This window comes from Scomber scombrus, chromosome 1 (assembly GCF_963691925.1).
Source record: "Scomber scombrus chromosome 1, fScoSco1.1, whole genome shotgun sequence".
NCBI lineage: Eukaryota > Metazoa > Chordata > Actinopteri > Scombriformes > Scombridae > Scomber > Scomber scombrus.
In genome coordinates, this window is record NC_084970.1 from 28,067,131 (window position 1) to 28,081,448 (window position 14,318).

Here is a 14,318-nt window from a genome sequence, read left to right on the forward strand (position 1 = left end):
TCTCTCCCCAAAAAACTTTTTGATGAGCATGCTCTTGTCCTTCATGTGGCTCCCTTTGTGTCCCCAGTCATACATCCAGTCCCCTGTATGTGGCCTCTCTGACCAGTCTATACATGCAGGAAAACGACCACCAACACCCACTCTGACATGGACATTGTCTGACCAAATGAAACCCTGTCAAGCAGTGGTAATAAAACTATTATGTAAATGGTGACGGACTGTATAAATTCTCAGACTCTGTGCATGGCAAAACAGGTCCTGTGTTTCGTGATTGAAAAGAAACAAATGCAAAGATTTCTTTTAACATTTTAATTAATGATCTCAGTTCAAGACCAACAATGCATACAAAAACAATTGTAAACCATTTTTATTTTCTACATTTTTTTTCTACTTATTTCACATTTTTTGTAAAAACTATTAAATTAAAATGAAATCATGTCTAATAATGAAATGGAAAATCCAGTTAAAATGTGTAAAAAAAAAACACTGATGTCACATGAAATATAATAAAACATCATGCAGTAAACCCTACAGTTTGTCATTCCTTTGTTTGATCCAGTTTAAGACAGAGCAGTGTACTGGAGTGCAAATTATTTTTTTCTACACTGGGCTTTTTTTTCCTTCTCACATCTTAAAATACATATTGCACAGGCCCTGCTTTATTATTCTAGTTTGTGCCAGACAAGTTGGACAATGGGTTTAATGAAATTCATGATGCTTGTTATCTGTCCTCAGCAGACCATTAAAACTACTAAGAAATAGCAGGGTAGTGTCATTTCAAAGGCAGGACGGAAAAATAGTTAAAACTGGCAATTTTGCCTTTAGATTGGAGTACAACTGAAGAGACAAAAAGCGTTATTACCAAGTCAAAATCAACATTAACTCTTAGAAGGAGCAAATCTATGCAAATTTAAAATTCTGTGAGCAATATCAAACAATTTTATTAACATGAACATAAAAAAATCACTATTTAGAAAGTGCTATAAGTGTTACAGTCCCAGATATTCAGCCAGCACGATGTTTATCCATCCAGAGAAACAAACAGACGCTCCTCTGCGGGACACGTTCTCCGCTGTCGTCTGAGGAGATGGAGATGTTGGATGAGGAGGGGGCACTGATTGATGGTGACTTACAACTTTTTTAGTCATCGCAGCCCAGCAGCTCCATGCGTAGAGTGATGCGCTCGTGCCACTCCCAGGGGACGACTCGGATGTATCGGGCGTAGAACGGTGGCTCAAATACATTCTTCTTATGAGCGTTGTTGTCCATGTTGCCTTGGAAAAGCTGCATATAAAATAAAATTAAGAATGAAAATTTTTTTATGAGCAATTACTATGTATCATGTATTTTGTCTTCAATGTTGTGCAGTTTATTTAAAAAGGAAATTCGATTATAAGAAGTAACAGGTGATAAGGAAGGAGGCTGATGGTTCTGCATGGTTAACAAGCTTGACACTAACATAATGATGTGAGGCTCTAATTTCTACTGGGCTCAACTTTACTAGACCTGCACATTTTCCTGATTCTTTGGGTCAATACATCCACCAAATGTCTCAATGATATTTTGATTGCCACAAATGTCAATCAAAATATCCTGTAGCACAAGGCAACGTCATTAAATGTCTTGTTTTGTCCAAGTCCAAAATTCAAAAATATTCTGTTCACTATAATGAAAATCTAGGAAAACACTTAATTCTCACATTTATGATCCCACAATCATCAAAAATGAGGCATTTTTGCCAGATAAATTACTAAAAGGATGAACTGATAGTTAATCAACAAATTGTTGCAGCTCTATTTACAACCCAGATCCTCTAAGCCCCACCCAAACGTTAAGAGTACTCAGACAAAGCCTCGGGCAGCCTCATTATGTCATTAGCCTGTCAGCTCTCTGCTTAATAAAAACATCAAAGGTTGCTTTACAGTTTTATTTGTTCATCTGGGTCTAGCCACTGTATGAAGAGCAGCTCAAATTCTCTAAAAAAGGACAGGATTTAAATATTTACTGGTTCTCTCAAAGAAAGGGTCAATGCTGAGGAGAACAAGTCTTTCACTGCTCCAGTAAGGGAAAAATATCATATTATAAATATCAGTTTATAAAGGGAAAGGAATAAACCGAAGTGCTGACAGGTTGATAGTCATAACTTTCCCATGGGAAAGTGGTCTCTGACTTTTGACTCTACTGTATGGTTTTACAAACTGGGAGAGAGTTTATATAAATGATATATACAGTATGTATAATAATCAAGAGAAAAGACATTTTACACATCAACATATGTCTGACCTTATCATTGCTGGTATTCTCGTCCTTCACAGTACTCCAAGACTCGCCATCGTTACTGTAAGCAACTTTAAACACTGCCACAAACTGCACCACCCCAAAGTCCTTGGCGCCCTGAGTGATGATGCCTGTGAGGCGCTTCGTCTTCTCTAGATCGACCTGGTGAAGAAAACAGGTATACCTTAAAACACTTGGCAGCTTTCAAAGTCACATAAACAGTGTGAGGGCGCTGCTGAACTTCCAACGCTGCACCAATTATAACAGTTTACCGCTCTTACCTGGATCCACTCTGAGCGGTTGTTATGGGCAGGAGACCAGGCGTTGGTCTTTCCCTGCTTATCCAGTCGGGCGAACTGAGGGTGCCATGTGAAAGTATCAATGCCCCATGTTCGGTAAGAGCTGGAGGCTGAAACTTGCCCGTCTGAGATGAGGCGAGACTTCATACCCAGAGGCTCTGAGCAACCTGCCGTGTTTGAATAAACTGTGAATAATTTTAAAAAAAGAGGAGATGGAAAGAAAGAGGAACAGAAAAACAAAGAGATAGGAAGAGAGAGGGGGAAACACCAATGAATACACCCAAAGAAAAGGCAAATCAACTTTATCCACCATTTGAAAAAAATCAGGACGTTCAGAAACTCACCACCAAATGTGCCAGAAAGGAAGTAAAAGAAAAAAGCGCACAAAAAGTAGAAGAATGCATGCAACATAGAGCTACATGTGTAGTGTGTCTACATATTTCTCTTTTATGTTCAAATAAGACAAATTTTCTCTGTGGTCTAACCACGGCTGGATGTTACACAGCTGAAATAAAATCTTTGTCATTTTACTTGTCAGTGTAACCGCAGCAAGAAGTCAACACAATAAAACAAGAGACAGAGGGAAAGTTAAACAAAAGAGTCTTCCCTCACTTCTCCCCTCTTTGGGGTTTTAGACATATTTGTTTTAACTGGACCTCAAATCATCTACCCTTTTTTCATTAATATCACATGTGCGTCTTTATCTACAGTTGCAAGTTGACAAATTTCTGAACTCGCATAGTGCTTTTAACCGGGTGTTTTCTGAGTGTTTACCATTGAGTCCACAGCCCACCATCTCCATGCGCAGAGTACAGGCCCGGCGGCAAACCACAGGGATGATACGGATGTACTGGGCCACAATAGGAGGATCGAAAAGATTTGTCTTTGTGCTGTCGTTATCTGTGTTGCCCACAAACACCTGCAGCACAAAGCCAAACAGTATGAGGCAAGTCAGCGGAAGGAGAAGAAACTTTTGTAGAATTTACTTTGTAACATTGTATAAAAGCTGCCAATGCAATTAAAAACATGACATGTAACCAATATTAATACAAGATGAGGTCTAACCTTGTCTCTCCGTTGGCCTTCCACTCTGTATGTGGTATAAGTGTTTCCATCAAAGCTGCTTGCCACTTTGAAGGCCTTGACATACTCCGCCGTGCCCATGCGACTGGCACCCTGAGTGATGATTCCTGTCAGACGCATCTTCTTCTGCATGTTGATCTGGTGTCAACAACGAGAGGTCGAGTGTGAATCAGCCTCACAGCTCTCATTGGTCACCTCATGGTTTTTTATGAATGTGTTCAGTCTGACTTCTCTCACCTCGATCCAAGGGTTCCTGTCATGAATGGCGGACGTCCAGGCGTTGACGATGCCTTGGTTGTTGAGCCGAGCCAGCTCTGGACCCCACCGCTGAAGACCCAGAACGCCGTAGTGCACAGAAGAAGCAGAAATCTGGGACTCCACGATTGCTCCTCCCTCCATCCCCAGCAGAGAAATACAACCTGGGACACGAGATGTTAAAATATTACCAAGGGGGGACGCAAGTAGTTACATTTTCTCCTTGATTGTTCCTAATTGTACTTCTACCTCTTTCTATTTCTCTTGCAAACTGAAACTATAAGCAAAATTTTTAGGCCAAAACATTAACATTGTTTATTTTATGTTGTATGTTTATGTTATATTAAATATTGTAAGATTCTCTAAATCAGTAACACTGAATTGAGTCAGTATTTAATTATTTGCTTTTTTATTTTAGTAGATGTATACACCAAGACTTTTACTTATGCTTTAGTAAATATCAGTAAAATATTGACAGGATATTGTGTTACTCTTTGCACTAGTTATTATATTTAATAGACACACAGTCTTGAATTGGCCAATTTTAGAAACACATTCTTTTATGTTATATTTATATCTTTATATGATGTTGTTATACATATTTGAGGAGGTTTGCGTGTAAACATTAGATTGGCAACCATCTGAACAACAAAGTAAATAAAATTAAAGCTCATTCAAGTCAGTGCATACGTACGTAGCTGGCACTGCTTCCCAACATAAGGTGAGGGGCACTGGCAGGTGTAGTCTCCATCAAGATCTCTACACATCCCTCCATTCTTACAAGGCTGGTTGGCACAGTCATTCTCATCTGAAAATAAGGACATTGTATTATTTTCAACACCTTAAAATTGATTTTAGTCCAGAATTTGTGAAATATTCAGTGACACACAACGATCACAAAAAGTTAATAGTTTAGGATATGGTGAACACCTGTCCACAAGTGATTCAGACAGAGAACAGAGGGGTTTTGAAGCAGGTGGAGGGACATAATAGCCTCACTGTCCTCCGACATACAGATGGTGACATGAAGTTTCTCTTAAGTCTCATGTGATGACAGAAATGCCCCCGAGGGAAGCAATGAGGAGACGGGACACACTTGGCAACCAGTTCAGAGGGCACAGCAGGTTAAAGGTGAAAGATTACACTTGATTATTGTCTCATGAAGAAGGACAGAGAGCTCTGATGTCAGTAAAGAACAAACATGTTCTATTTCAGGTGCACTGATTAGCAAATAGATGTCATATTTGAGGATTTCCAGCTCTGCCTTCTTCTCATAGAGATCCCATTTTACAGATAGACAAGACTTCTTCACAGTAACCACCTGGTTACTTCCTGTATTCCTTCTGAGCACTGATCATGTAATGCTCTGTGATCTCCACAGGGTGGCACACTTACTCTGTAAACTATCTACAGCAGTGAGATGAGCTCACAACAGTAAAATGCACTCACCATAATACTTTAATAATGGGTGGTGAAATGATGAGTGCTATTCAGACCTTAGACCGAATAATAAACCAACCACAGAGCATAACAAATGACCAATACTCTACTGATGTTCTTGATGTCTGAAATAACTCTCTATCTGCTATATGGTGCACATTATTTACTGCCCGGCATTTAATGTGTCTTAGAATGTGCCCTAAAAAGTTCCCACAGTGGAACAAAAAAGGTAGGGTACATGGCATGTAAACTACTTGTTTCTATTAATCCTTCAGTGCATTTTGTTGCATTTTAAAATTGGAAAACTAACAGTGGTACGAGTTCACTCCTGTTGGTGATGACGGAAAATGATGATGATTCATATGTGTTTGAAATCTCAGTTCACTGCTCATTGTTGGCTTAACTACTGAGTGTCTATTAAATAGGGAGCAGTAAATGAGTGAATGAGGGATTTGGACTCATCCTTTGAGTTTCTTTTGTTCCATTTAATCACACCTGGTGACTGCACGTCTGCAGAATCTGGATTGTCTTTATACAGTGCCACAGTGTCTATTGTGATTTGGTCAAAAACAGTAATTCTTGCAGGAAAATTGTGGTTTTGATTGGATCTTAATGTATGTTTATAAAAAGTTCCATAACTCTAACCTATGCACTGACACTGTCCTCGACTGCGTGCTGCGGTCACATCAGGTCAGACGTTACTCCACCATCTAAATCAGTGTGGCTGCTCTGGACTTTTTGGCTTGGCAGGCACGCATTAGCGCACATTAGCACCTCAGACTCAACCTGTTCAGACCACAGTCCAGACCGCCTCCTCTATCTATCCTAATCTTTTAATTTTTTTATTTTTTACTAAATCTTGAAACTATTTACTTCTTTTAAGTCAGACTTTTAACCCTAATATGTGTTTATTGACATGAACTGCCACACCATAATCATATATCTGTGCCATTATATAATTTAAACATCATGAAATAACACTGAATTATTGCCTTATTCTACCTGTCTCGCTCAACCTAAAGAGACTCTACGGGACTTCACGTCTAAAGCAGATGACAGATTGACGTAATGCCCACATGGGTCTGTTTAATTCTCATTCCTGTTAACACTAAGAGGATTGGTCACAACTTAGAAAACAAATGCCTGTATGTGACAACGCCAGCATAAACACAGTTAACAACACAGAGAAACAAGTGATCCTACCAAGAGAAGGGCTGTGAAATAGCCGTTCTGATTCGCTCTTTAAATCCTGTCTGTGCTGTGATTGCATCCTGTTAACCTAATTTTCACATGCTTTGGAAACATGATTGAGATTATGCCAATAAAACATGAAGAAAAGGAAAGTTGTTTAGCTCAGAAATACTATTTAATTATTAACACATTATTAATTTTAATTATGAATTTAAGTCTGTATGTGTGAGTGTCTGTGAATTTCCTGAATAGGTTTAACCCCATTCCTGCACCTCTTCATCAGTTCAGCCTATGACGTCTGACTGGATCAAAATTAGAAAGTGTTTGGGAGTAGACTACCAGACTGCACAAACACTACAATTGGTGGTCAGGCTGTGGGCTTTGGGAGGGTGAGCTGCACATTCATAACAAATACCTCCTTAGTAATAGGAGAGCATAAAAGCCCTGACAGTCAACATTACACTGGCTGAGCTATTCTCAAACTATAATTCTGCCATTTTCACCTTTTAATTTGCTTCTCTGAGCAGTCACACACACACACATACACACACACACACACACACACACACACACACACACACACACACACACACACACACACACACACACACACACACACACACACACAGTCGTTAAATCTTAAAGCTGTTTAAATTCCAGTGTCGATTATGATTCAGAAATACTATGTTTACTCCATAGGATTTTCACAATGACATTTACCACCCTTGTAAAATAATGCTGGTATTTCATTCATTCTTCCACTAATGACCTCTAAAATAATTACTGTACCAGCAAACTTAGTCATTACATTAAGAGGATATGATGGAATTCACTAATATCAAATCGTTCAGCTCATTTGGTCAAGATTAAGTCTACGAAAAGGGAAAACAGTGTTGAACCTGTGTGGTAGGCGTCTGCATGCTAAGAGACTTGGAGTGGCCTTTTACTAATTAGCCGAGCGGAGTGACCACAGAACCCACTCAATGAGGTCCTTTCATTAGACTGCTGAGCTGACTACACATCCACTCAACTGCTGATGCTACGACAGGATGGAAAAACCTCAGTCATTCAAACTTAACCCTTACTTGGTGTGGTCCATTTTTGACCCTATAGTCCCTATACCAAATTTTGAACCACAAAATCCATAGATCTTTTGATCAGTCATTGATAAATGTGTGATTTATCCTGTGATTTAATGTTTCAGAGAGCAGAAAGGGTGTTTTCTTTAGGTTTGACACTATTCAAACAACAGCATGTTTGAATGGTATGTTTATTATAGACGTTAAAACCATCAATCAACACTTTAGGAAAACTCATGAAATTTCAGGCTTACAGGATGTCATTTATGGTGTATTTACTGCTTTCAAATGTCAAAATGGATCAAATACGACTCGGACAGTATGTAAGGGTTAAAGAGAAATGATCTAAAGGTGGGGCTGCTGCTGTTCGTGTTACACATTCTACCAACTTGTTCTGACAAATGTATCTATTTAGTTTATGGGAAATGAATCGTTTAGGGTTTTCTTTTAATAGAAGACTGTTTGCGATGGTGCTTTCTGCTACTGCTCTCCTTGTTCAGTCTTTACTTGCTTCTCGCCGTTGCTTTCCCCACATTTAGATGCTTCTATGTAGGCTGACACAAAACTGACAAGATGATCTAACAGATTGCACTGAAGAAAGTAGAAATCGAGGATTTTATGAATGTTTTGCATAATTTGTCCTGAGTCAATAATAATAATCTTAAGCAGTCAATAAGTATTTCATTCATATTATTACAATATGACTGGAACATAAATCCCTAAACTGTGGATCAGCCTACCAGCAAACATCAAACAGGCAACCTAATTAGTTCTTTCAAAAAACAGCTTATAACTTATATTTTACTTCTCCAATTAAACCTTTTACTAATGCAACAGATTACATCAAATTTCTTTTTAATTGTTGTTTATATGATCATTCGATAATACAGTTTTAAGCTATTTTTGTTTCACTATTCATGAATTCTGAATTGTTTTTATTATTTTGTTTTTTTCTCTTGATATTTATGTTTTTACATGAACTCATTCACGTTTTGAACTATTTCAACTGTATGCTTTGTGCTATATAATAATATATAAGACAGACAGCACTGTCCTGGAAAAGACTAAAAGAAGAGAAGAGAAGAGAAGAGAAGAGAAGAGAAGAGAAGAGAAGAGAAGAGAAGAGAAGAGAAGAGAAGACAGATGCGATCAAGTCCTCTACAAAGATTTAAAGAAAATGTATCACTTTTGTGACATGAATGGATCTTATAAAGAGGAGGAATAAATGCTCCTTCATTTTAACCTTGCATAATGTTTTGACAGTAATTAAGTGCATTTAAAGAATGAATTGTGATTTGATTGTTCATATACCTTTACTTTTTGCTCCTATGTGTGTATCAATGGCAATAAACAATTAATATATTGATTTATAAAATACGTTTTTGTATGCGTGCACAGCCTCAGCTCACAGTCAGAGGTCCTACTTACTGATCTGGCAGTGAGCTCCCTCAAAGCCGGGCTGACACTTGCAGAAGTACTCGTTGAAAACGTCTCCTCGTCTGGTCGGAGCGATGATCTCGCAAGACCCATCGTTCTTACAGGGGTTAGGACTGCAAGGTCCTATGAGAAGGAATATGGAAAAGGGTAAAAAAGAGTTTAATTTTTTAGTTAAGTGTGTAATTAACCCTGATTTTCCTTCTAAAGTTTCTACCTGTCTCTGTCAGGTTGCAGGTGTCTCCGCCGAATCCATCTGCACAGATACAGATGAAGGGATCCTCACCAACCCCCGTCACACATGTTCCTCCATTATGGCAATGATTCACCTCACAGTAGTCACCTTTAGGGAAAGAGAGAGAGAGAAAAACATGGAGTGAAAGGCATAAAAGAAACTAGGAAAACTCTTAAACTCCACCCTACAACACAATAACACAGCCGCTGCCGGTGCACCTCTCATTTTGTGTCATTGGTTTAATTCACAGGGGTTAAATCACAGCTAAACTAAACAAACATCCTCTTATTCTCTGGAGCTTGCCAAAAGTAATTCTGGGAAATGTAGGACATCAGTATCTTTGGTAAAAGAAGGTTTTGGTGAAACAAAAAGCTGTCAAATAAATGTAGTGGAGTACAAAGCACAATGTTTCCCTTCAAAATGTAGAGGAGTAGAAGTGGAAAGTGGAATCAAATGGAAATACTCAAGTTAAGTACAAGTACCTTAAAGTTGTACTTATGTAGACTTCTTGAGTAAATGAACGTATTTACTTTCCACCATTGGGTGTATCTGTAGTTCAGCTTAGTTTTCTCTGTTTCCAGTGTGTCTGGTCGGACTGATTATTATAACAGACGTTCTGCAGCTTCAGCTGCTGAGTCACAGAACAAATGATGGCAGAGGCCTGCAGCGGGAGTGGCAAGACACATATTTATGAGTCACAATGGAGCTGTGAAAATCATAAAAACCTTTAGCTCAAAATCATTGTGTTTTTCTTTACTCATCCAATGCATCAGTCCTTATTCATGCCCTCCGCAGCCTCAGGTTGACTTATCACCAAAATCAGTAGCTTGGGAATGCATTATTGAGTATTTGATCACAATCACTGTTGTCCTTGTTAGGCATCACACCAGCTCTGTTTTTATACTGGAACAGGTCTGACAGCTGCTGTCAAACCTCTTTGAAGTGGATAGACTGGATTTGCTACCTAAGTGACAAACATCTTTTAGCATGAGAACAAATCTGAGCACAGATGTTTTGAAAGTCAAAGGAATTGACTATGAGGAGCAATTAACAGATTAAATGACATCAGTGATGATAGATTTTAATGTGGGTTACTTGATGTGAAAACAAAACTTTTAAAGCTGCATCACTGAGGATTTAAATAGTAATAAGTTAAAATCATTCTGCCTCCATGAAAATGGGAAAACAGACCTTAAACATAATCTTTATGCAGCCAACACTTGACAACAGAATGTGTTTATGTGCAGGATTAAGAGATTGCAGGATTAGCCAGGTTGAGCAGCAGCATTCAGTCCTTTCAGGAATGAGCAGTTACACAACATGACAGTGCAGCGACTCACAAGTGGCTCAGGACACGCAGCACATCTAACTGACAGGTGGGCAATAGATCCTGAGTGTACACAAAACATCATGGCAGCATACGAACAGCAGCCACATACAGCTCAGACAGACTATACTTATCGTTGTACTCCTAGTTGGCAGCGCTTTCTCAAGACATACTAAAGTTAGGTGATGAGACAGCTGGTTCATGTTGACTCCAGACTAGAGCACATATGGCGTTATTTTCCTCTCCATCTGCACAACTTCTTAGCGTGACCACAAAGGTGAAAGCTGGGACACAAATACAGTGCCATGTACACACAAGTAAGGCATGAACAGATAGGTTATTTAGAGCATAAACTCTTTTAGATGCATCATCTTATTACATTTCATCAACCACGAATGCAAGAGAAAACACTTAACATTTCTTTTACTCACATGTGATAACAGCATAGTGTCACATTAAATCCCAAAGTTCACAAATAATGACTTTGACGATGACATGTTAAATACTGCTAAAGATGATAACTTACAACATTATCTATATTTTAATGGGTGTGACTAACCTGTTGCACATTTCCGTTTTGGTCATTCATTATAGCCCCCACTTTTCCAATCACTAAGAGACCTTAACAAACAGTAGGAAACGGAAAACTGGATCTTTAAGCCTCAGGAAAAGGAGTAAGGCTATGACATGGTTTGGTTGCTCCATCGTAATGGGAAAAGAAAGTAAACTGACATGGAAAAAAGACTATGGGACTTTGGCACAGTTGTGTGCCAAAGTCCCCTTTTGAATGACATGATAATAAATGAATGAGTTTTGGTGGACTCCGACAAGCTATGTACATATGATTAATATGCTCTGTTATGTGTGTGTGGTTTAAAAAAAAAAAGGGGCACCAATGCAGACAGGTAAAGCTGAAGAGAGACTGTTGTTACATATGCTGTTATTAGAATTCTGGGATCAAGTTTCTTTTTTTCTTTTTACATGTACACAAAACAAGATGGCAGCATAAGAACAGCAGCCACATAAGAGGTCAGACAGTCAAAACACTCTTTATCTCCAGGTGTTACACACACAGAGCAGTTCATGTGGTGTCAAGTGCTCCCACTTGGCAGCACTTTCTCAAATTGAACTAAAGTTAGGTGATGAGACAGCTGGTTCATGTTGAATCCAGACAAGAGCACATGGTGTTATTTTCCTCTCCATCTGTACGACCTTTTAGCGTGACCACAAAGGTGAAAGCTGGGACACAAATACAGTACACAAATATAACATGAACGGATCTATCGTTTACAGCATAAACTCTTTGAGATGCATCATCTTATTTCATTTTTGCCAACGACACACGCAAGAGGAAACACAAAAGAACCGATGACTGCTGCAAGTAAGACCTGTCTCTTACAATATAAACACTGTGTACAAAATAACAGAGTCTCACATGTAATAACAGAGTAGTCTCAAATCTCCTGAGCCTACTCATGCTACTATGAAAAGAATAAACAGGAGACTTGAGATAAAGGAAAATATACGAATTACAAAGTTTATAATAACTTGTTGATGACATGATAATTCATATCTATTTATTTATATTATATATATTTTTATCTAGCCTATGTTTGGATGTGTGTGACCAACTTGTTGCACATGATGTCTTCCCTTTGGTCATTCATTATACTCCACTTTTCCCATCACTTAGAGACACTGACACACAAATACATAACAGGATATTTGAGTCAGTAAAAGGAGCAGGCCTATGGACTGGTTTGGTTTGTTCCATCGTAATGGGGAAAAGGAAGGAAAATGGCATGGAAAATAAGGCTCGGTGGCATAGTTCTGTGCCAACGTCCCCTTGTGGGTGGCATCGTAATAAATGAAAGAGTAATGGTCTTAGAAATGGAAGCAGCACAAACTAAACAACAGAATAGTTTGATCACAGGACTCCTTTAAGTTTTATCATTGTGATTAATAAGCTCTGATACGTGTCTGTGGTTAAACACAACAACAAAGACTTACCTCTGACTGAAGACAGGTAAAGCAGAAGAGTGACTGTCGCTAAATATGCGGGCAGTATTACATTTCCAGGACGTTTCATGTTTGTTTTACACTCTTTGCTCCGTTAGTTCTCTCCGGTGCTGCCGAGCCTCGAACCGGTGCTGCTTTAAAGTGCAGTCGGAAATGTCAGAATCACAAGCTGAACACGAAGCAACGACGAAGTGATGAATGAAGGAGCAGGGATTTTCCGATAATACCCGAGTTAACAACTTGTGACGTAATGGAGGGGGCGGAGAGCTCGGGGACAGGTCGACACACACACACACACACACACACACACACACACACACACACACACACACACACACACACACACACACACACACACACACACACACACACACACACACACACACGGATGTATTAATTAATAATGAATGGCTTTATGGCAATTTAAACAACTGAGATGGTTTAAAGTTTAAGTTTTTCAAAAAGTTTTTTTAAATTTACTTTTATATGTTTTTTGACAGACAGAATAAATCAATTTTAAACTGTTTTACTTGCTCTTCTTGCTCTTATTACAATGACTGTTCTCTTTTTTCCTTTAGTGAACATACAATCATATTTTATTTTAGTAGCAAATTAACCTTGGCAAATTAAATCTTCAACAGCAGTTACAAAACTGATGAACAATAATCTCTAGAACTGCTTGGTGATCTAAATAAATAAATAAATAAACAGCCTGCCCTCTAAGAAGCAGTCCAGTTTATTGTTATTCTCAGTTTGAATGCACAATAATCGATTGGTCTCATTTAAAGCTTCATGAGGAACATTTGAAGGCACCACTACCCCTAGAGGCTGGTTTTAAAAGAGCTCCAGGGACTATAGACCATGCAACTATTTTGTGTGAAAATGAAAACACCTGTAACTCAGAATGACACTCAAATACTATCAAGACGACAATTAACATATTAATGTATAAGAGAAGTACTGGCAGAGAAACCTGACATTTTGAGTGATAAATAATAGAATTTGGTACTTTGAAATAATCCCCGTGGGAAAGCCTGCAAAGTCTTGACCCTTGCCAGCTATTTAAGACCACAGTGCAGTACCCTGTGTCCAAATCCATCCCTGAGGCCACTATTCCCATGGTCAAGGGTGATGATAGGTGTATTACTATGATACCAAACATTATGCTACCATTAATAAACTTTAACTTATTGATGATTGGTGAAAATGTCTCATTTTAAAGGCCTTAAGTACTCTACCAATGGTCATATTATAATGGAGCTGCAGAGGTTTGATGCATCTTGTTAACAGTTAGAAGACTTGTGCTCACATCCGATATTTTTCAATATGTAAGGGTTTATGAAGAGTGTATATCTAGTTTTAAGTCATATAGCATATATAAGTAACACATTGGCTGTGAAAAACACAACATTTTCTATTTTATTAAAATAGATAGTATAAATTCAATACCATTGGCTTAAGTTGGCACACTGCTATCTATACTACTGGCATTATATTGTCAGTATTGTTCTGTTTTCACAAAGCACCTGTGCATAAATAAACTTTATTCAACTGTAATACTGTGAGTAACTACGGTATAGATCAATATGTTAAACTCTGTCGCCATCAGGTGGACATTTTATTTGCAACAAGTAAGACAACAAAGAATGCACCCAGTCCTCTTTAGTTTGCACGTAACA

At 38.4% G+C, this 14,318-nt stretch overlaps 1 protein-coding gene across 1 annotated transcript; it reads right to left on the reverse strand.

The window, feature by feature from the left end:
* Nucleotides 1-1,093: 1,093 nt before the first annotated feature.
* Nucleotides 1,094-12,709, reverse strand: LOC133993685 (EGF-like repeat and discoidin I-like domain-containing protein 3). The gene is made up of 10 exons (XM_062432735.1): nt 12,631-12,709; nt 9,276-9,401; nt 9,053-9,184; nt 4,609-4,722; nt 3,897-4,078; nt 3,642-3,797; nt 3,351-3,495; nt 2,559-2,743; nt 2,284-2,439; nt 1,094-1,284 (listed from the first exon to the last, which is right to left on the reverse strand). The coding sequence occupies exons 1-10, from the start codon at nt 12,707-12,709 to the stop codon at nt 1,141-1,143; spliced, it is 1,419 nt and encodes a 472-aa protein (XP_062288719.1). The 3' UTR covers nt 1,094-1,140.
* Nucleotides 12,710-14,318: the final 1,609 nt, after the last annotated feature.